The sequence below is a fragment of the Colletotrichum lupini genome, chromosome 8, assembly GCF_023278565.1.
Source record: "Colletotrichum lupini chromosome 8, complete sequence".
Taxonomy (NCBI): Eukaryota; Fungi; Ascomycota; class Sordariomycetes; order Glomerellales; family Glomerellaceae; genus Colletotrichum; species Colletotrichum lupini.
Window position 1 is genome coordinate 577,087 of NC_064681.1, and position 21,226 is coordinate 598,312.

At 53.6% G+C, this 21,226-nt stretch overlaps 7 protein-coding genes across 7 annotated transcripts; 4 read left to right on the forward strand and 3 right to left on the reverse strand.

The window, feature by feature from the left end:
• Positions 1-44: 44 nt before the first annotated feature.
• CLUP02_14662 (uncharacterized protein) lies at positions 45-1,646 on the forward strand (the record flags this gene model as incomplete). Its single annotated transcript, XM_049293589.1, has 8 exons — positions 45-57; positions 127-187; positions 250-439; positions 491-529; positions 626-658; positions 764-872; positions 1,098-1,287; positions 1,505-1,646. 8 exons carry the CDS (start codon positions 45-47, stop codon positions 1,644-1,646), a joined length of 777 nt encoding a protein of 258 aa, XP_049150735.1.
• A 47-nt stretch (positions 1,647-1,693) lies between these two features.
• CLUP02_14663 (uncharacterized protein) lies at positions 1,694-3,205 on the forward strand (the record flags this gene model as incomplete). The annotated part of the gene is made up of 7 exons (XM_049293590.1): positions 1,694-1,770; positions 1,851-1,920; positions 1,981-2,021; positions 2,079-2,194; positions 2,804-2,933; positions 2,985-3,054; positions 3,134-3,205. 7 exons carry the CDS (start codon positions 1,694-1,696, stop codon positions 3,203-3,205), a joined length of 576 nt encoding a protein of 191 aa, XP_049150736.1.
• A 918-nt stretch (positions 3,206-4,123) lies between these two features.
• CLUP02_14664 (uncharacterized protein) lies at positions 4,124-6,324 on the reverse strand (the record flags this gene model as incomplete). The annotated part of the gene is made up of 4 exons (XM_049293591.1): positions 4,124-4,839; positions 4,893-5,563; positions 5,627-5,976; positions 6,316-6,324. 4 exons carry the CDS (start codon positions 6,322-6,324, stop codon positions 4,124-4,126), a joined length of 1,746 nt encoding a protein of 581 aa, XP_049150737.1.
• Positions 6,325-11,650: 5,326 nt separating this feature from the next.
• Positions 11,651-13,094, reverse strand: CLUP02_14665 (S1/P1 Nuclease; the record flags this gene model as incomplete). Its single annotated transcript, XM_049293592.1, has 4 exons — positions 11,651-11,838; positions 11,913-12,572; positions 12,668-12,745; positions 12,941-13,094. 4 exons carry the CDS (start codon positions 13,092-13,094, stop codon positions 11,651-11,653), a joined length of 1,080 nt encoding a protein of 359 aa, XP_049150738.1.
• Positions 13,095-13,400: 306 nt separating this feature from the next.
• On the forward strand, positions 13,401-13,942 carry CLUP02_14666 (uncharacterized protein; the record flags this gene model as incomplete). The annotated part of the gene is made up of 2 exons (XM_049293593.1): positions 13,401-13,667; positions 13,745-13,942. 2 exons carry the CDS (start codon positions 13,401-13,403, stop codon positions 13,940-13,942), a joined length of 465 nt encoding a protein of 154 aa, XP_049150739.1.
• A 36-nt stretch (positions 13,943-13,978) lies between these two features.
• CLUP02_14667 (uncharacterized protein) lies at positions 13,979-15,341 on the forward strand (the record flags this gene model as incomplete). Its single annotated transcript, XM_049293594.1, has 3 exons — positions 13,979-14,092; positions 14,200-14,299; positions 14,536-15,341. 3 exons carry the CDS (start codon positions 13,979-13,981, stop codon positions 15,339-15,341), a joined length of 1,020 nt encoding a protein of 339 aa, XP_049150740.1.
• Positions 15,342-17,125: 1,784 nt separating this feature from the next.
• CLUP02_14668 (alcohol dehydrogenase) lies at positions 17,126-20,878 on the reverse strand (the record flags this gene model as incomplete). Its single annotated transcript, XM_049293595.1, has 10 exons — positions 17,126-17,540; positions 17,610-17,761; positions 17,897-18,000; positions 18,203-18,293; positions 18,355-18,387; positions 18,442-18,549; positions 19,086-19,252; positions 19,317-20,041; positions 20,109-20,220; positions 20,656-20,878. 10 exons carry the CDS (start codon positions 20,876-20,878, stop codon positions 17,126-17,128), a joined length of 2,130 nt encoding a protein of 709 aa, XP_049150741.1.
• Between the last annotated feature and the right edge of the window lie 348 nt (positions 20,879-21,226).

Consider the following 21,226-nt stretch of genomic DNA (forward strand, 5'->3'; position numbering starts at 1 on the left):
TCTGGCGGTCATGAATTCTTTTTCAGCGAGATGAGCTATCACTGATGGCGAGCCATTGTTCCCCTCTTATGTAGCATAGGTGCTTTCTCTTGATAGATCTCATATACGGCCAACAAGCCAACATAGGGCCAGGCTCCGCCGGACTTGCCGGCTTTCTCAACATCACCGTGACCAACGCCCTAGCCCGGTAGCCGTTCCAACAGAGCAAACAGTCCAGCGTAGAAAGTGTTCAGCTTTCATAGCCTCTAGAATGTCTCGCCACTTGCATCCAATAGAGTCCTTAGATTCAAGAGTCGAAACATCGGTCGACGATGCGCTGCCATACAGGCGGAATAATTGGCCTGTTGAAAGAACGACCCCCCCACGCAGGGAGGCTCAAGGACTAGATTCTCTACTTTTCCAAAGCGATTCTTGCCCCCTTTCCCAGCTCGGGTTCATCGTGGGCCGGAGATATGCGCCGGACTTGGAGCTTCTGAGCTAAAGAATTCAGGGTTTTCGATATAAGGCTACGGCAGAGGCGTTGCCAAAGGTACATTAGTACCTAATTAGTCCCGGGTTTGTGAGTTGTTTGCTCCCTGCGCCTCTGTATCTCTTATTGCGTGTGAGACCTGGCTGGATCACTTAGTCCCAGCCAGCCTGCTTTTCCCCGTTGCGAAAGGTACGTTGTGGCTTGAATGCAGGGATGAAGCAACTCTCTCCCAGACCGGTTGAACCAACAGCGGAGCTAACGATAGCCTGATCCGGGACCCGTTGATCTGGCCAGGTTGTAGTTCTCTACCAGAAATCGACTCCAGCAAACACATCTAAAGCCATCGAACCAATGGCGTGGTACAATTCGGAGGGGCTGAAGATATGGAGGGCTAAATACTCAGGTGTGGGCAGCCTCAGTAATTGACTGCGTCCAATCCTGTTGCGTTCCGCGGTTCCCAACGCTTGTTGGTCGCTACCCGCGAGCTAGGTATGCGAATGTTTGTCAAACAACGCACTTCAAAGAAGCTAGCGTCTTCGTTGGACACCACTTTTTTGTGTTGGAACCTCCCTATTGGAAATGAGGGATTTGAGACATGGCCGCGAGGAGCTACTTCACACGGAATTAGAGCCCTGGGTGCCCGGGCCGCCAAACCACGAGCCGCCAAACCATGATCCGCCTGGTGCCCCCGGCTTCCGGATCGGCAGCGCCTCCACTTCCCAATCGGAGCGGAACCCAGCGCGGCCATGTCAAGCCCGGGCCGAAGGAGCCCTGCCCCATCAAGCTCTGCGGATCAAGGTCCGCCGCACTCCGGTAACGTGTGTATGTCGGCTGACAAACTAATCGAATTCTCTGGTCCACGTCGGCGCGACGCCGTGTCGGCCTCAAAAGGGAAACGTATCCAAACCGTATCTTCAACGTAAGTTTCCTCTATTATGGAGGAAATACCATTGTCAGGCACAAACGGAACGTTGAAAAAGACTAAAAGAACCAAAACGAGTCACTCGCAAACCCAAAAGGCTACACCCAAGACAGTCGTTCCCCCCTCCCTGAGGAACTCAAATTTCGCCCTACCTCACCCTCTCTCGGCACACTCAACCTTTCCATCGTCAAGAGAGGGTGTGGACATGTTACCAAGAAGGAAGCAAAGGCGAAAAACAAGGGAGAACTCAAGTAGAAAGCAAAAAAAAAAAAAAACAGAACGAGAAAAGGAGAACGGCCAAGATGTCAGTTCACGTCGGGTCGTCCCCGAGACTCAGACGGGGCGGCACTTGTCCAAACCTTTGCCCTCATCTCGGGACGTTGCGATGCTTTTGCTTCAAAGGATGAGGCGAAACTTCTGACATTAGCCATTTTGCCAACTTTTGCGTTCTACTCGCAGACGCCGCGATGCAAGTAAACTCGGGACGACAGCAGCCACGTCCCTCGGCACCGACCGAAAGAACAAAAAAGTGATGACTTCTCTACGGTGCGTTAGTTAAGTTCTGTGTTTCCCGACGGAGAAAACACAGAATTTTGACCTTGAGCGGCTCGCCGAGAAGGGGTACCTCAGGTAGATAAGTGGACTCGCGATTCAGTTGCAAGGTTCTGGTACCTGCATCATCACGAGCGAATATGATAAGGTAAGGCAAAGTAGGCGTGAGAATCCGCGCAACCACAAGGCAAAGATCGATTGTAGAGGGCAAAAGACAAAGGGCAAACAACCCGAAACCATGTTGCGGAAAAGTGCGTAAAAAAACATGATCCCGTTGCTAGACGAACTCCGACATACAGAATCTTTCATCTGTTGGGACGTTGAATACGGTGATTTGGAGGGTGGAGTTGACCTTCTTATCGTTGCACTTGCTCATTCAGTGGCACACTTGCGAAAACCGACGATAAATCAACTCGAAACCAACACGCTGAAAGCCAAAAGGGAGATGGGGAAAAACGGGCAAAACGGCCTCGCAGCAACGGACGGGAACAAAAAAGCCAAAAACAAAAAGCGAAATTAAGCCTCAAGTCAGGTACAACTCTCAAAGTTCAAGTAAAAGAGTCATGAGAATAAACCTCCCGACGCAAGCCCAATCAAGACCACCTTGCGCGCGCGTATGTGTGTGTGTGTGCGTGTGTGTATGAGAAATCCCAATCGCCGAAAACAAAGAAAAGACCTCAAGATTAAGCTCCCCCAAAGGCAGAAATAAACATCAATCAATCTCTCTTCTCACCCGCCCCCCCTTCCGAAACGTTAAAAAGAAATCTCCTAATTAATATACCTCCACTAATCCGTACCTTACCTCAGCTGCTAAGGCCCATTGCCCCCTCCCACGAGACCTCAAACACCCCCCTCCCCAGAACCCTCCTGGCACCACACGAAAAGTGCCATCCCAACCCATGACACATGCCCCAATCCACAAACCACAGGTACCCAGATTCTAGCCTCGACTCGTGACATCACAAGCCCGGACCTTGAGCCTCAAGCCCTGTATTCGCAAATATAAGTCTGTCTGTTAAGGCTGTTCTACGGTACCGCAAGCCCCCCTCTGTCGCAAGATCCCTTCCATCCGTCCCAACTCCGGCACTACAAGAAGAGAAGAATCGACAACGTGAAACACGTCTCAACTCTTCTTTACCCTATTTTCCTCCCCTCTCCCATGGGCCATACCCCCTCTCAGACCTGCCAAGTCGAACGCCAGTCTCCAACCCACACACACTGATCCCACTCAATGGCACGCGACGCTGGAGAGCCCAGCTTAGTCATATACAAACCCCTCCATCAGGCCTACTGAAAAATCCCCCCCAAAACAAGCAGACCAGGCACCCTAGACACCAACCCCAGCGCATAACACGGCCCCCCGGCCGAGACATGTGCCCCCCCCCCATCATCGCGACACGCAGATCAGACGCCGCAGCTCGGACCGCAGCTCGGCACCGCAGCTTTCACTGTGCAGGTTCATCAACATCAGAGAGAAAGGACGTTTTGCGCAGTGTTGCCGGTATACCTCCTGCCACCCCGACTTTCACTAAGATGGGGTGACATCGTGACGTGTCATCTGTTAGTGGATCGCGGAACTCCTAGACAAGATATCACGACATGTCGAATCAGTAAGAACCAAAGAACCAAGCAAAAGTAATCCAAAAAAAACTGTGTGCACTCTCTACTGGAATTGTGTCTTCCATTTCTTTCCAAGCCATGCTGCGTATCCTGTCAACGGAAAAACAACTCCCTCTAAATGTACAGAAAGGTCGGATCGTAAGATTTTGTGTCATGGTGATGAGGTGATGAGATGTGTGTGAGGGTTGTCGAGGAGAGGGGGACATTAGAACAATAATATAGAGGGGGAGGAGTTTGCCAGTGTTGTCGTTGATGATGTGTGAGTGTGTGGTATCGAAGCACGGGGAGCGCTGGTTTTCATCAAACAAAAGAAAAAACCATCCACGCCAACCTGCTCATCTAATAACCTCCTGCCAGTTCGTGTAGAATATAACAACCCCAAGAAATTAAAAACAGAAAAAACACCAGAACACTTTTTGGCGACCCGGGTGAACCCAAAAGCATGGAGACTTGTCGTTGTATGTGATGTAAAAGGCCCGTGTTGTCCGTATCAGCGCGCGCGTGCATATCCCAATAATCCCTCGGTTGTTTGTCGTCCTTGTCGTCGAAAGGCATTCCGATTATGAGAGCTCCTGGATGCAGGTCTGAACCTGGGCATCACAGTCGGCCGTGGTGACCCCGTTCAACTTTCCACCGTTGAAAGCATTGAAACAGGCATTCCGTTGAACATCGCAAGCACGCTGCGCCGCATTGGCCTTGGAAACGAACGAGTTGCCATTGACGGAGAATGGTCGGCTGCTATCGCCAGAGTCCGAGACCGCCGGGGCCGCGATTCCGCCGATAGCGTTCGACGTCGCGCCTCCCTTGCCAGATCCAGAAGAAGTGTTACCGTTGCCGTTCTGTCCGGATCCATTGCTGTTGGCCTTGCCATTGTTGGAGGCACCTCCGCCCTGGGTGGGCGTTGGCGTCGCTGCCGCCGGGTCTACCGAAGGAGTCGCCGTCGCCTTCTCCGAATTACTGGCGGCGTCCCCGTCCTGGCCGGAGTTGTTAGCATTGGGAGCTCCCTGTGTGTTTCCGGTCTGGAGTTGTGCTGTGGCCTGTCCAGGGGGTGCGCTTCCAGGGAATTGAGGAAATTGGCCGGGGAATTGGCCTGGGAACTGTGTGTTTGGAAATCCTTGAGGGGGGTTCTGAGGTGTTGCTTGAGCATTACCTTGACCAGCGCCTCGTCCAGCACCGCCGCGACCGGCACCTCCTGCAGCACCGCCTGCAGCAGCGCCGGCGCCTTGTCTGCCTCCGGCTTGCTTACCTCCACGGGCAGCTCCGCCCTGGTTGTTGTCTTGTATCCGTTAGTACATCAACGAAACATTGAAGTATCACTGGTCGACTTACTCTGCTGGCCTCCGTTGGCAGCGTTGCCTCCGTTGGCAGCGTTGCCTCCGTTGGCAGCGTTGCCTCCGTTGGCAGCGTTGCCGCCGTTGTTGCCACCTCCGTTGTTGTTGCCGCCGCCGCCGTTTCCACCAACGGTGAACTTGTTGCAGTCATCCTGGGCACCACGCTGAGCGACGGGCATCAGAACGGGCTGATGGTTGGAGGCACTAGACATGGTGCAGACGCGGTAGTTTCCGGCGGGGAGACCTCCAGTGACGGTGGCCTTCAGGTTACCATTGCCATCGCCGGCATCGTTGATGCCCTTGAAGAAGACAAACTTGGAAGCATCCAGGGGAGTGTTGGGCGTCAAGGAGTTACCCATATCCTGAACAGTGACGTGAACGTGGCCGATAATGGTACCGCCGCCGCTAAGATCCTGGGGAGCCGAGTAGTAGGTAGACTGAGCGTCAGTGAAGGAACCGGCTTGCAGGTTGTTAACCTTGAGCTCGACATCAAAGTCCTGGTTGGCCTGGATGTTGCCGTTGTGAGGGGGATTGTTGATGACGGTAGACACCATCTTGGTCTGGGCGGGGATCTTGCCCATGGGGATACCGTTGCAGGAACCGCCAGTCTTCTGCTCACCATCGGTGAGGGTAGAACCGGAGCAAATGTTGATGAAGTTGGCATTGTCGCTGCAAGGCAGTAGGTTAGCGCGTTTCGGGGGTTGCCTGTGCCGTGTATGTGTCAATACTCACGTCTTCGAGTTGGCCTGTTGGGCGTTGGGCTGTCCGGCCTGCTGCGAACCCTTTTGCACCGCGTTCGTTTGCAAACACAGAGCTCCGTTACCAGCGTTGGCATTTCCACCCTGGTTTGCGTTTCCACCTTGGTTTCCGCCCTGTCCACCACGGTTACCACCACGTTGTTGACGCTTGGCGAGGGCGGCGCTCAAAGGCGAGGCATCGAGGAAGGCGACGGAGGCCTCGGCGACGACGGCCATGCCCGCGAGGGCAGTGATGAGCTTTTGAATCTGCATCTTGTCTCTTTCTTGTTGATCGTTGGGGGTAAATCCGAGGGAGTTGTCGACCGAGTCGCTATCAATAAAATACTAGATTGTCGTTCGAAAGGGGTTGGTTCCAGACCGAGGAGCGAACAAGAGTAGAGTACGAAAGGAACGGTCACAGACACCTGAATACGTAGCACAAGCTGAAAAGAAATGAATGAATGAATGTGAAGACACACTCCCAGCGTGAGGCAACAGGATGAATGGAAATAAAAGTAAAGGGTGGAAGGCGAAAAGAATGATCGAGACTGAGCGCTGCTGGGGATTAAGAAGGGAGAGGCCGAGACAAATATGCGATCAGTGCCAAGCTTTCAAGTCTTATATGCACAGGGCTGTGGTTGCAGGCTGGTGCCGGTTCGACCAAGGGGTCGTATGAACGGAGACAGGCTCCATGACGGCTTGGGGGGGAGGAATCGTCTCCACGAGTCCAAAACGCGGCGCAGGGGAGATGGGAGAGGAGGAGAAGAAGGAGGAGACAAGGGCTGACAGGAGCCCGTCTGCAGACTACCTAGTACCTAGCCATACACCATACTACTGAGTATACCTTACGGATAGTACACGGCTCACACTGTTGGCCGGGGGTGTGAGTACATGGATGCTGCTTAGCATCTGATCCCCGTGCGGGCAATTGGCAGGCCCGCAGTGGGTGACGAACCAGGGGGTGGGAAAAAGGTGATGAGGGTCTGTCAGCTCTCTATGAGAAGGTGACCGTCGAGGGATGAGAGAGAGAGAGAGAGAGAGGGACAAAGAGACTAGGTAGGTAGCATCTGTCTGATGAGATGGTGTGCGACAACTAGTTGACAAGGGCAGACGCCTCCAGGCTCCGAGAAAGTAGGAGGAGGAAGAGTAGGGATGATGGATCGGGGGGTTGAGTGAAGAGACGGGAGAATAGAGATCTGAGCTTTGGCAGGGGTGGTCGAGTTTAGCTGCATGGATGGGACGGGAACGGCGACAAAGATGTTGGTCAGAGGCGTAGTGTATGAAGAGTCTCCGTAGTGTAAGGAACGGACTACTACGTAGTGTACGGAGTAGACGGATAGAAAAAAGAGAGACAAGCTACAGATGAGCAGGGGATGTCGTTGTCCCAGACCGGGAGAGGGTGGGCACCCTTGACGGACAGTTCCCGACTTCTTCAGGATGGCAGGTAACGAAGTTGAGTCGAACAGGGCGGCTCGGGTAACGTCAGTGTGGTGTCTCTAGTCCCTGTGGCAGGTATCTACCACTCTACCACACAAGTATTGGTAGGGGTTCAAGATGCGAGGCAAAGAAAAAAGGTTGTTGGCACCAGATGTGGACGACAGTAAGAGACTACGCTACGCAGTAAGGTAAGGGTAAGGTATGGCAAGGGTAAGGATAAGGTAGTTGGAAGGAACCCCCCTCGTCCGGTGGTGGCTTGTGCCGTCGCGAGGTCTGGGAAGGTCTGATGCGGCTCCTGTCGTCGCAGAATGGGGTCATGGAGTCCCCACTTGGCCCCGGCGCGGCTTAGCGAGCCAATGGCGGGGCCTGCTGTCCGGCACATCAGGCAAATGGCGTTTCGCCCGAGGCGTCGATGAAGCGAAACGAGACACTGGACGACATTTTCGTGTCCTTGCCGTCTCTTAAGCGCGGCACTTTACGGAGTGCCTCGTCGCCGTACTCGACCAACGTATTGTCACCGTCCAAGATACCGACCGCACCAAGGTGAGTTTGTGAGGCGCCTTCTCTCCACAACTACCCGCAAATGCTCGATTGCTGGCTATCTGAGCGAAGCCTCCTCCGTCCTAATTTCCCTGGAGCATTGGCAAAACTGGCAGTTCGCTCCTCGATGCCTGCACTGTCGCACGTCAAGTTGCACTCATCAGCTGGCAGGTTTGTAACCGTTAGGCCAACGTCCGTCAGGACAAGCATCTATCCATCCGTATTTCCCACGGACCGTTGATACTTAGGCACGTAGTGGACCGATGTGTGAGAGCCGCACCCTGTCGAGACAAATGGCACACCGAACTGCGGATGCGTATGCAATTGATTTTGGCTCTTGAGCCATGAGTCGTCATGGGTTTAGCTCCTCATGCTAAGCCTTTGAGGATCGGCCATGATTTGCCTCCGGACGCTGGCTTTCCTGAGAGGCCTGGCACGCCTGTATTAACGCCAAGACTGGCCACGCAGAGGCAAAGCTGGTGCTGTTTGCTGACAGCGCACACACATCATCATGTTCGTGATGGGGTTCTCTTGATTGACGTTACCGCTTGAAGATCCCCCGAGCCGTGCTGTGTTTCTTTTCCACGCTGCTTCTGCGGGTACCAGCGACACGACAACGGTCTCAAGCTTGGCCGGGAGAAAGCGGCAATGTGGATGATTGGCAACGGACCGTTTAGACGGGTGAGACATGCCGTGCTAGTGCGACCGCTGGCCAGCTACAACAGAACATTAACATTGCCAGTCGACCATCGGTTCTGGCGGTTCTACCCATCGATCAGTTCGTGTCTGCAATTGCGCATGAGAATGGAAGCGCCCGTCTAATTCCGGTGAGCGAAATGCAACGCATCAACTCCACTGCATTTCGTTCCACTTCAAAGCTTGCCCTTATGGAATCCGTCCCGCAGATAAGGGTGGGATAGTGTATCGTGTGCCTCGTCTGCATCGCGAGCGAATGCCTCGTATCATGTATGTACTTGGCCAGAAGTGCACGGAGGCTTTTTGTCGGAAGGGCGGCGGAGTCCATCCAAAAACCTAGTTGACTTTTCTGCCGTTTTGCAGAATGTGGAAGCAAACGAGAAGCACCTCGTATACGGAGTACCTAGGATATGTACGTTGGCGTTGCTGGTCGGAATGTGGAGTTGGCGAAGCGAGCGGAAAACCAAGGTCAGCAGCGGGCGCGCAGTAATGATGGCATCAAACATCCAATAAACTTAATCTGTTATTCGGCAAGTTCGGATGACGGCAAGGCCCCCTGGGATGACCGGTCACGGTACCGTCGATTGTCGGTTTGAGAAAAGAGGGCGAGCAGCAAAGGGGTTTCCAGGGTGAGTAGGCGAGGGAAAGGGGGAAAAGAAAAAAAAACTTGAACTTGTCGGTGTGGTCCACCGTACCTTACTGCGGTTGGAGCTTCGGGGATGATCTTCCTCCCGTCAAACGTTGAGTGCCAAGGAAACCCATGAAGTTGTCGAAGGAGGAGTCGAGCAGTGTTCGTACTTGATGGATGGGGTAATGCAAGAAAATGGAAGGTGCGCAAAGGAATCGAGAAAGACACTACTCCCTACCTACCTACCTACGGAACTGTGGGATTGGAAGGTGCGCCATCTCCTTTCCACTGGTGCCTCACCTTCCATTCCAAGATCAAAACGGAGGCACGTACCTACCTAGGTACGTAACTTAACTTATCTACATGTATCGTTCCGGACACTTCCAATTGCAACTGGAAGGGAAGCGTGGTGAAGTGAGAGGAGGGCACCTTCCACGTCCCAGCAGGAGTGCCAAGCGCCGTTTACACTCGGTACCTGCAGCGGCCCAAGACCCGTGGAGATCCATGACTCCACTTGGGTCACCAAAACGGGAAAGGTTGATTATCTCATCCCCTCTTACCACGTTTAAGGTTGTCCTTAGCATCCCGCCCGCCAGAAACCCGCCCCACCACCGCAGCCCTGGAAGAATTGCAGGGGGAAGGGGTGTCCCTTGTCAAAGGTGTTGCTTCACCTCGACCCTCGAGTCTTTTCCCCCTCCCCCTTCTTCTCTCCCATGTCATTGTCCACCGAATCCTTAGATATCTGCCACCCCAACCGTCAACGGCGACACCAACCAACCTCCCACCACCACCTTGCACCGAGTTCACCCCTTCCCCCCTTGCCACCTCGCTCGTTGGATAATCGGCCAGTCCTGCATCAGCCATCCGAGCAAAAGGTTAATCTGATCTTCCTCATGGCCAACCCTAGTGCGCGAGATGCTTATCCATGAGATGACGGTTTCGATTTTCATCTCGTCTACCATTTTCTGCTGTCAACCCAAGTGCTTGAGTCGAGAACTTTCCTTTCTGGGCTGCCAATTGTCGGACATTTTGCAAACGACGCTGAGTTTAATGCTATTGATCGTCCACACCTAAAGTTGCCCTACAACGTTTTGCTCACTGCACTGACAGATCCGCCATTGTCACCGTTGGAAACATATGCTCGGTCTTGATCCCGCCATCCAAACTTCTACTTTTACTTACGGATCCCACTGATACCACATCGTGTGGATGACTGTGCCGGATCTTTTGATGGGTACGGACTGTCTTCTCGCCGATTGACACTCGAATGCGGCACCCACGGCCCACGGCACCACATGATGATGCCTTCGCGGCCTCGCCTGCGCCTGGAAACGAACGGCACGGCTCTACGGCTTGATGCTTGAAGCTGCATCGCAAAAGATCACCTGGCGAAACCTCGAATTTCCATAGACGCACCCGAATGACCGGCACCACAGCCGACGCCTCCCCCATATTCGTCTCATCCCTTCCGAGATCCCGTAAACGAGCAGATTGTTTCCCCCCTGAGATGCCATCCAATTCCAACATCAATTAAAGGGCTTGTCATCAATCTTCCCTTATCTGGATCCGAGCCACCGGGGTTGCTTGCGGTGGACTCGTGGAGTGAGAGTGTTAGTGTGTGCAGCGCCCCTGTCGCGAATCTCCACTCGCGCCAAGGAGGCGCACCATCCTGCGACACGAGGCTGAGTTTGAAGCCTGTGCCAAAAACCCAATGGTGAAACAGGTTCACCTCGACTTCCGTCCATTTGTCACTTGAGCCAACGGCGCAACCTCGTCTTCATCTTCAACTCGCAGGCATTCTCCTCGGATCCGGCATGCAGACCTGCCTTTCATCCCAGCTCGGGAAGACGAGTTGAAACCCGTCGACTGTCACAGAGGCAAACGCCTTGCGCTATCTATCGTCGCTCATTGCCTGCACTACGGTAACCACGCTCGCCCACGACCCCAGTCACCCAGCTCGGTTGAACCGTCATCGCAAACTTGAGATGCAGAACCCGTGCCAATCCCGTTGTGTCCACTGACATGCACACAGGATGCGCTTCCTCCGGCATCCAATCTCCTTGGATGTATTGCTCGCCGGGCTGCTCTCGGACCCCCGGCAAGGGCTGTCATCGAACTTCACTTGTCAGACGTCACCTATCATCCCAATTGCTGTCCTTTGCCGTCACGGCTAGACCTCCAACCCGTTCTTAGCCTGATTCCAAATTCTCCACCGCGAGAAGGGAAATGCGTTCAAGTCACGCCACTTTCTCGTTGCCAGGTAATGTTTGCCGACTACGCCTCTGGGAAACAGCTCTTCCATGTGAATCAAACTGGGCCGCCTCAGCCATTGCAGGCACACTCTTTGCTGACGAAGGCCCGGCCAAGAATGTGTCGCGACCAGTGTGATCAACATTATTCCGAGTCTCCTACCCAAGGCAACTTGACAAGTCTGTGAGCTGCCGCATGGCAGCTGTCACGATCTTTAGCACTACGACGGCAGATGAGCCCAAGGTGAGCCTCGTCTCGTCATTGATCATGTCATTACACTAGCTTGGCATCCAGAGATGTTTGCGACTAGGCTCTAAGTCACGAAATCAAATACACACAGAGGACCCCGGCAGGGCCAAGCTTTCACTGCATCAAAACACATTTTGCTGTGTGATAAACGAGGGTCTTGTACAGAAAGTCGCGCGCGGAGCAAACAGCGCAACATGCTTGGCGTCTCATCTCATAATCTTACAAGTCTTCCATGACAGGTTCGGCCGTCTTCGCCAGGTCTTGGTATGCCGCGGCGATGAGGTCCAGCCAAGCAGCCATTCTCACACCCGCGCGGGCGACCTGAAGCTCAATCACAGGTGCCGCCTTTTGGAAGTACTCGCCGCTAAGTTCTTGGCCGACAATAGCTCGCGGCCCCTCTGGGAATACTAATACAAGAGTCAGTTTTGACGTCGCCCTTCCGGTTTGTGGGGGGTCGCCGATGGCTCGGGATTCAACATACCATGGGTGCAAACGAAAGCGTTTCCCTCTCTCGCCCACTCTAGGCCGGTAGCGTTGACGTTGTTGAAGTCCAGACTCTTCAGCCACTCTGCCTTTTGCGCAGCAAACTTTCCAGTCTTGACCTCGTCAGCAAGCTCATCCGCCCATTTCTTCGCGTTGTCGTAGGGCCTCCGACGAGAGCCTCCTATCAGCTTTTCGGCAATGGAGCTGTCCCAGACGTGGTGGAGGTTGTAATCGGAACCCTGCCACTTAACGTGGATGCCGTTGCCTCCCCGGGCCACATCTTCGTTGTGGAGAGGCTGGTGCATGTCACCGATGAAGTGCACGACGAACCTCGCCGCCTGGTTGCGTTCCCACCCGCTCAGCTTGGGATCCAGAGACCGGGCGGTGTAGTTTGCGAGTGCCGTCACAACGCAGCCTTGGTCTTTGCAATCCCGCTCGAGGTCGACGCCGCAATAGTCGGGCGGACTATCTTTGGCGTCGATAAAGTGGAAGGGCCCGGTGAAGTGTCCCCAGCGCGTGTACCGGATCGTATCAGCCCAAGTGGCGACGCCGGCAAGGTAGTGCTCGGAATCATTACGCAGCAGGTCCTGGAAGAAGACTTCGGTTGTGTTGGCGACAAAGTGGCTGGCTAGATACGCAGTCGCAATGTGACCCAGACCTGGTAAGTCAAGTCGGTCAGCGAGGCAACTCGAGACACTTTGCAGCTCAGGGCCATTTTGAAGCTATCGTGGATGCAGGGAATTTATGACATACTTCCCCATGCAGCAACCCCGTGCAGCGATGCACCGAGCAGTGCGACAGTGCCCGAAAGCCTCATGATGGCTTGCGATTCTTATTGGTGAGTTGGTATGCACTGAGGTGCGATTAGGCTTCACTGTTTTAGGACTATAATTTGAGTCCGTCAATTTGACTGAATGACGACAAGCTAGACGGGAAACAGGACGGACGCGCGGTTATATGGGAGCTTGACGCGTGGTCGGGTCGCCGGTTTTGGGGACGGGAGCGATGCACGCCAGCTCACGTTACCTTCCAGGTTAACGTCAACACGGATGACTGGCGCTGAGCGGGCCGCTGGTGTAGGCGCCCGGCAGAGGTGAGTTGGCCGAGGAACGCCTGCGCCGGGGTGCTCGTCCGTGACCATCCACACCCGGTGCCGCCTCAGCCACGGAGGGCGAATCATGGCGGTGCACGGGGGGAACCACGTGAAACACCACTTGGGAGGGGAATGCTGACGATTGGCGGATGTCCGGTGACTGCTGGAATGCGGAATTTCAGCCTATCTGATCGTTCGGTGTGCCTCTGCTCCTGTGATTGGAGGCAGATGGTTAGACTTTGGGTGACGCCTCGCGCTGCATGCATTCGAGCATGTTATCTGGGCCATGCGAACGGTTCATCTCGATATTGCAGATGCAAATGCGCAGAAGCGTCTTGGAAGAATTACATAAGCCCAGGGTGTCAGCGACAGTGACAGCTTCAGCAGGTTGAGATGACCAAATCAGGACTCTTCATTGGCGCAACTCTCTCAGCTCGACCATTTTCTCCGTCATTGGGCCCCTCCGAAAATAGGACCTTTGCGGCGGTCAACCCGCTCTGCCCGCCAAATTCTTTCCAAGTTTTCCTGGAGGGACCCTTGCTGGATGCTCAACCCGCCCCCACTAATTGCTCTCTTCGTCAGCCCACACTCCACGACGCCAAGGTCGTTCTTGGTCTTTTGGTTATGTCATGCGGCGGCAGGGGTCTCTTATCGGTTGCGGTAGGCGATAAGGAATGCGATAACGGGGGAAAAGCAGAATGCTGAAATCGGATTGGACGAAATGTGGACGCTATCAGTCCCCTCTACCCGTGCCGCACCAACAATGTCTTGTCTGCGTGACTCTCCATCGAAGAAAACCATCCCACTTGACCCCATTCCTAAGCCCACCTGACCGAGGAACGGCACAAGAGAGAAGAGCTTCCCCCAAAACCTATCTGTCGCTGCGGCTCTTCTTACCCGTCCTTTTCACCTTTCTTTCACGTTTGTTATCGTGAGCTTCACCAAGGTCGCATATCGAAAATACACACACAATGGCTTCCGTCGCGGTTACGGCCTTTGCCGCCTTATCGTCCACGCCGAAAGTCGAAGAGGCCCTGTCGGGAATCTTTGGCAGCATTAGCTTGACCGCGTGGATATGTCTTCTCGTACGTCCCTCTCTCTGTTCGCGAAGGTCACGCGACCTCGGATCACGACTCTTTTTGCCTGCTTTTTCTGTCCAAGTAGACTGACCATCCTTATCTACACAAAATAGCTTCCCCAGCTTCTCACAAACTACAAGTCGCAAAGCGCTGATGGCTTGTCCATGGGCTTCTTGATCATCTGGTTGATCGGCGACGTGACGAATCTCATGGGTACGCAGAAAACATTACCTTCCCAGCTCCTCACTCTTTTTTCCTTGTGCTTTTGCCAATGGTCCATGTTATCTGCGCCTCGCGAGTTTCTCCCACACCGCTACCCTTCTCCAAGAAAAAATATGCGTCTCTTGTCATACCGAAAATTTCTCCAACCACCAACGCCAACACTGCTTAACGCCATGAAAAAAATTTAACCTTTTGGCGCGTGCTCCCACTAACAACCACCCCTCCAGGCGCTCTCTTCACCCACCTCGCTCCGACGGCCGTCGCCCTCGCAAGCTACTTCTGCTTCGCCGACCTCGTCCTAATCTCCCAATGCGTCTACTACAACACCAAGAACGCCCGCCGCGCATCCTCCCGCCGCCGCTCCTCCGCGCCCGTCACCGCCACCGGCGCGAACCCGACCGAAGCACGGGAAGATGAACCCCTCCTCTCAAACTCGGCACAGCGCCGCCGTAGCTCGTCCGCGGCGGCCGGTCTCCCCGGCTCGCAGCGCCGTCACGCCCACCACGAGGAGAGCTCGCTCGACCCCCTGCGCAAGATGGTCACCGGCGAGGACGAGACGCCCGACAGCAACCCCTGGCTCCACAACACCCTGAGCATCCTCGCGGTATACCTCGTCGGCGCGGCGGGCTGGTTCCTCTCCTACAAGGTCGGCGCGTGGGACGCCCCCGACAGCGACGCCGGTGCGGGCGCGGGTTCCCCCGCCGCGGCGGACGGCACCTGGGAGAAGATTGGTCTCGCGCTGGGCTACTTTAGCGCCGTGTGCTACCTCTGCGCGCGCATCCCGCAGATTATCAAGAATTACAGGGAAAAGTCTTGCGAGGGGCTCGCGCTGCTGTTTTTCTTGTTGTCGCTTACGGGGAACCTGACGTACGGCGCGAGTCTTGTTGCGTTCAAGCAGGACCGGGCGTATTTGCTCAACGCGCTGCCGTGGTTGTTGGGGTCGTTGGGCACGATGGTGGAGGATTTTGTGATTTTTGGGCAGTTTCACATGTATGCGACTAAGAGGGAGGGGAAGAGGGATGATGAGGCGTAAGTGAGTGGTTTGGGTTGCTTGGTGTGTTGAATGCACGGTGATGGGGTTGTGCTCTTCGCTCCGTTGTGAAGGGGATGCGCGTCGGGGATTTGCATGCTCACGGGTGTGGACTAGACGCATTCGAGGTGATGGTGTAAGGGCGACGCTGCATTGAGAGGAAGTGCGGACTGTATCGCTACGGTTCTTTTTCGTTTTCCTTTTGGGGAGCATCTTGTGTTCGACATGGCGTTTACAGAGGTCTGCGGGTTACATTGGGGTTAATTGCATGGTTATGGGGGTTTCTGTTTTCAACCCACTTGTCTACCATCATGATGGCACATATTATGATAGCTTTTTTGGCCTTTTCTTCCTATGGTTCTGAATATTCCAAGAAATTTGACATCTTCGTTGTTATGGTAATATCCCGTGACGGTCGTTGATGCGCTAGTGTCATGTCAGAGGTAGGGTGCTTGAAGCCGATGACACCCGACTTCAGTACCTCGCTCCAAGACTACGGAAGACGAAATTTGTACGTAAAAGTATAAGTCGCACCCGGGATATATGGGTTACGTAAGGAGGACAGAGGGGCGGGGGAGGTGAAAGTATGGATGAATGGGTTGAGGCTCTGCTTTGATGAGAGGTATGCGACGCGACTGCCTACGACGGTCATCCCTGGTGTACCGGAGTCGCCGACGGTGGTGGACGGTGCTCGGGGCCGGAGGGTTCCCGCTTACGCAGTACACTGCACGGCGTGAAGCGAGATCCGGGCCGGGAGGCTAGACTTAGGCTGGAACGGAGGTAAGTTTGACAGATGTTGGGGATGGTGTCTGTGGCTGAGCTTGAAGGGGTTAATGTAGCGTAATTGTGGACTTGTGATTGATTCCGCGCGTGATCGTAGTCAAGAAAAGTATTCAACACTGAGTTTGTGATGTCGACAATGGTGTAGAGAGATACTGCAGAGATAGCATTAGGCGTTGATATGCTGTTGAGACCTTATGACATGAAGGCCATCTCCATCAAATGCTTGTGGAGATGAAGCTTTGATGACGGATCTTTGACATTACATGGAAGTCCTTTGAGGAGTTTTAACACTTTAGCTTCCGCGAGAAACGCACTTGAGTATGCAGGGAATTTGGGGCATCGTAATAAAATACATTGTGAGCGTATCTACTAATAGCCAAACACCGACCTCCATCTCGTTTCGAAAGGTCTTTCTCAGCCGCTTGGTCAATTTGCTTTATAGGTACGCGATGCATTGATACGACCGCATATAAATTACGAGCGGGCTCCGTTCTACGAGACCAACGGCGCCAAAGCTTATGTCCCACCACGACAGTCGGCTGAATGGCTCGTACTGGTCGTTCCGCTGCGAGATGGTGCTTGAGAAAATTTCTGGCGGCTGAGAATTGATCTGGCCGCACCGGGACGCCGAACGCCGGACACCGGATCTCCCTCCCGATCACTGACCGTCCTCTAAGCATAAGCTACGAATATACCTCCAGAGACGAAGGGAATTGAAAGACACTATTTGTTCGGAGACATCATGTCGGGGGCATGAGATGGTCTCCGTTGGTTATGATAGGACGCTCCCCTCAATTGACAGCCTTGAGGACGCCTTCAGTGACCTTATCCTTGTGGATCAAGAATGCACGTTGCTGAATTAGAAAGTCCTCTTATGACAGCTCTCCCATCCATTTATACTTATTCATACCTCATGCTGAAGCTGGCCCGGCAGGCTTCCTAGCGTAGATGGAATGGCTGCCACCATTAGCCAAGGAACTGAAAGCACGAAGCGAGTTGAAAGCTTACACCGGGAAGTACGCATGAATGCTCCGATCGCTAAACTCCTTGCGCACCTGCATCATGAGAATCATGACCTCCTCCCTAGACCAATTCAGGGCCCTGGTAAAAGGTGCCATGCAGAAGCCCTCCCAGCCGGCAACCAGATTCTCGTGGGTCCAGATCCCAAGCTCCTTATGACGGGCATCTCGCGGCCAAGGGTTCGTCGGCCACTTGAATCTCTGTACAGTCACATCCTCGAAGCCGACTTTTGTCAGAGTCTCTTGGAGTGCTTGCGCGGTGTGGTAAGGGCGACCGAAGATGTTAGCAGCCTGTTCTAGCATGCGGACCGACTTGATGACTGCGGACGTCTCTTGGAGGGTGCCGTCGTCGGACAGAGGGCAGGGATCGATTTCGTTCAGCTCGAGGTATCCCCCGGGGCTAAGGTGTCTGGATGTCATTCCTTAGCTTCCGCCCGCTGCTGTGGATGAGCAGCGATGGAAAACTCACTCGAAGCACTCGCGGATGAAATCTTCCCAGCTCTTGACCGACGAGGTCATGACGCGACTGTGGATGTAATCAAACGGCCGAGAAAACGTCCAAGTGTCCTCGACGTCGTCAATCTCGAAGCGGACATTGGGAGGGGTGCTACTTGCGATCAGCTACTTGCCCTACGAGAAAGAAGACGTGGGAATTGCACTAAGTGGGCCATGTGGCAGACAGATCGACTCCGAGAACCTGAGATGAGAGTAAGGAAGATGTCAGACCATGAAAATTCCCGCTGCAGTCGAGCTTACCTCAGCCTCGGGATGCTCATCGCCAAAGTCGACTGCCCAAATGCCCGTGCCTGTGCCGATATCAAGGACGCGACGGACCCTAGAGTCAGCGGCATTCGGCGGGGCTGTTCCGAGTTTGTTGTCAAAGGTCATGAGAAAGAGATTGTGTGACAGGTCTGCGGGGTCGCCTGGGTTAGTCCCAGAAGGCGATGGTTGAGTTGCGCTTCGTACCAAGTCTATCAAGCTCCCGTTCATCATTGGGAAGTGCATATTCTACTTGTGTGAGCCGGAGATACACTCTCAAGTTTAGTGCGATGCGGAACTCACTGCCGTCTTTGTACTTGTGATACGTGCGTCCGTTCTCTATGCGGTAGTCGAGAATCGAACTGCTTACGCTCGTACTGGAGGATGCGACGCTCTGAAAAAGTCGTCATCCATCTGCTCCTCATAACCGGGCTTGATCTTGAAGCTGAACTCACGGGTCCAATTGTTGAGGCGTCCTCGTCGTTGATCTGAGCTCATGGTTAACAACCGCTCTCAGAAAAGATTCAATGTCTTGGAAAGACCTCATCTGGAATAATAGCGTCGATAGTATCATCGCCATCATTTGGGGGCGAGTTCGTCGATGACTTCGGAGAGGATTTGGGCGGAGAAGGTGCCATCTTCGTCGCGTTCTAAGTGAGGAAGCGTGATGTGGGGTGAAACGAAGACAATGCGTCAAGTTCTCTCATTTTACTTCGTCATTGTATTTATATCTGTGAAGATTCTTCCATCACATTTTACCCCTCTCTTGGCGCGTGATGGTTATGCATGTGGTCGGCATGCAAGTCCTGTTGGTACGATTCCCGCATGAGCATCTCCATATCCGGTAAACCAACATGGGACAACCAACAGATGTTGAGAAGGTCAGTCGCCGCAACCTGTATCATTACTTATTTCTACCTGAAGAAACCAATTAAAACAGTACCAAAGGCGGAGGAAAGCCGCAAGGTTTGTGAGAGATTGCGGGTTCGATCCGTTTGTCGATCCGAATGGTTGGACTCAATTTACTCTAAGCGCTCGCTGCACTTCTTCAGTGGATCTGCGAGAATATTGACTCGAGCGAATCGTCTCAAGAGCAGATTCATCTACTTATTGGAAGATAAATGATGGTATATGATACGGCATTGACGGGGTAACGAGTGGCATGTAGCTCTTAGAGACAACTGACCACGGCCCGTCCAGAAACCTCTCCTTTCTCTAGCTGGGTCATGATCTCGGGAACATGCGAGAAGGATAAAAGGTCTATGGAAGCCCGGATCGTTCCCTTCTCAGCTGCCTGAAGCAGCTCCGTCATTTGATCTTCTGTCCCGACCATGGCACCCTTGATTGTCAGAGCTAGTGCGAAGGTGTTAGCTTTCGTCTTCGCTGAGAGCTTGCGGTGCAGAGCTAGAGAACATACCTTTCAGGGCACACTGAGCAACTGAGATGGGCAACTCGAAATCATTTCGAGGTAGCCCAACGCAAATGATTGTCCCCATAGACCTCAAGAGCTTTGGCGCGATTCGATAGGCGTCCTCTGAACCGGGAACAACGATGATAGCATGAGCTCCCTCCCCGGTCAAACTCATGATCGACTTTTCCACGTCCTCAGTTGCATAGTCAATGAACGCATCCGCTCTACTCTCCAGGTACTTCCGTTTCTCATCTCCCGTGTCTACCGCGATGACACGGAAGCCCTTTAGCTTAGATGCGATTTGCACTCCAAGATGACCGAGCCCTCCTCCGGCGCCTTGGATTACCACCCAGTCGCCTCGAGATAAGTCATTGTCCAGCATCGAAAGCGCGCCCATCATCGTGAGGCCCGCACAAAGCAATGGTCCTGCCTCCTCGTCGTTCAAGCCCTCCGGTATCAAGGTCAAGTATCTCGAGTCCGCGACGACGTATCGCTGAAGGGTCCCAGGACGGTGCTTGCCGGTATTCAGCTGCTTAGAGCAGTTATTGGGGAATCCGCGCGCGCATACGGAACATTCTCCGCAGGCGCTATAGAGCCACTTGACTCCAACCTTCTTCTTCAGGAGTGACTCTGAGACGTTGTCTCCCAATTTCACGACTCTGCCGATACCTTCATGGCCCAGGATGGGATCGTAAGCACCCCAACCACGGAGCGCTCGGACTTCTGACCCGCTGCAAAGATGGCCATGGTGTTAGCGATGTTGAGACCAGTGATGAAGGTAGCCATCTGTCAACTTACCATAATCCAGTGAAGTCAAGTTGAACGAGAACTTCAAACGGCCCGGGGGTTCCGACTGGGACATCTTCCCGGACAACGACCTGTGCATCAGGGCCGGGGTTCTCAAACAGAACTGCTCGTTGCAGTGTAGGAATATCGGAGCTCACCTTGCTTGAAAGGTAACGTCGCAATGAGATGACTTGAAAGTGACTCTAGAATGTGTCAAGTGGACGTTGGGGTGGTTGCTGGGGGGTTGGATATTCCACGGAGTTTGTTACCTCGGGAATAGTGGGGTGTACCCCGCGCCGGGAACACACACGGCAGTCAAGAAAACGGGAATAGTGGATCACATCACGGACCATGAGCGGCGCCGGTTCATCGGTAGATCATTACGTTTAAACTCAATTAACTTCATACAGTTGACTTTTAATTATGGAAACTACCCAGTATGCGACCTTTTTCGCTCCATCACTCCTTTCTCTACCAAAACAAATCCATCAGCCACACTCATTCCTATTCTCAACACACTGCCTACATACCTGGACGCGAGTAGATGTAAAAGCTTAACAAGTCCAGACGTAAGTGCACTTGGTGCCAGCAGGGACGCAGCCCGTCTTTCCTGCGTTGCCGTCGCCAGAGAAATGTCCGTTCTGGTTACCGCAGACCAGTGTAGGGCTGGTGTACTGGTCGTCGATCTCGCACGTGAGGTCGTTGGAGCAGGTGCCGGAAAGGTTCCAGGTCTCTGCGAGGGCCAAAGGCACCAGGAGAGCGATGATGGTGAAGAACTGCATCTTTTGTGCTGGTGCAAAAGTAAAGGGCCGGAACTTTTCGAGAAATTGAAACGAAGTGCTGAGATTGGGAATGATGGTGTAAGTATTTGACAGGTTAAAGGCTTCCCTGCAACTTATAAATCTCCTATTGTTCTCCTTTTTTCTTTCTTCGCCCATTTTACTCATCATGAATCTCAATTGCTAAGCGGCCTTCGAGACAGCGTTACGGAGTGAACCATTGCTGGGAACATCAGGAGCCTGACTCGTCCAGGTAGATCATCATTTACGTTGTAAGCGAGAGGTTTTAAGAAGTGAGGGCCATCAAGCGGGTTTACGTCTGTTAAGTGCTGACTCGCTGGTTCCTTGACG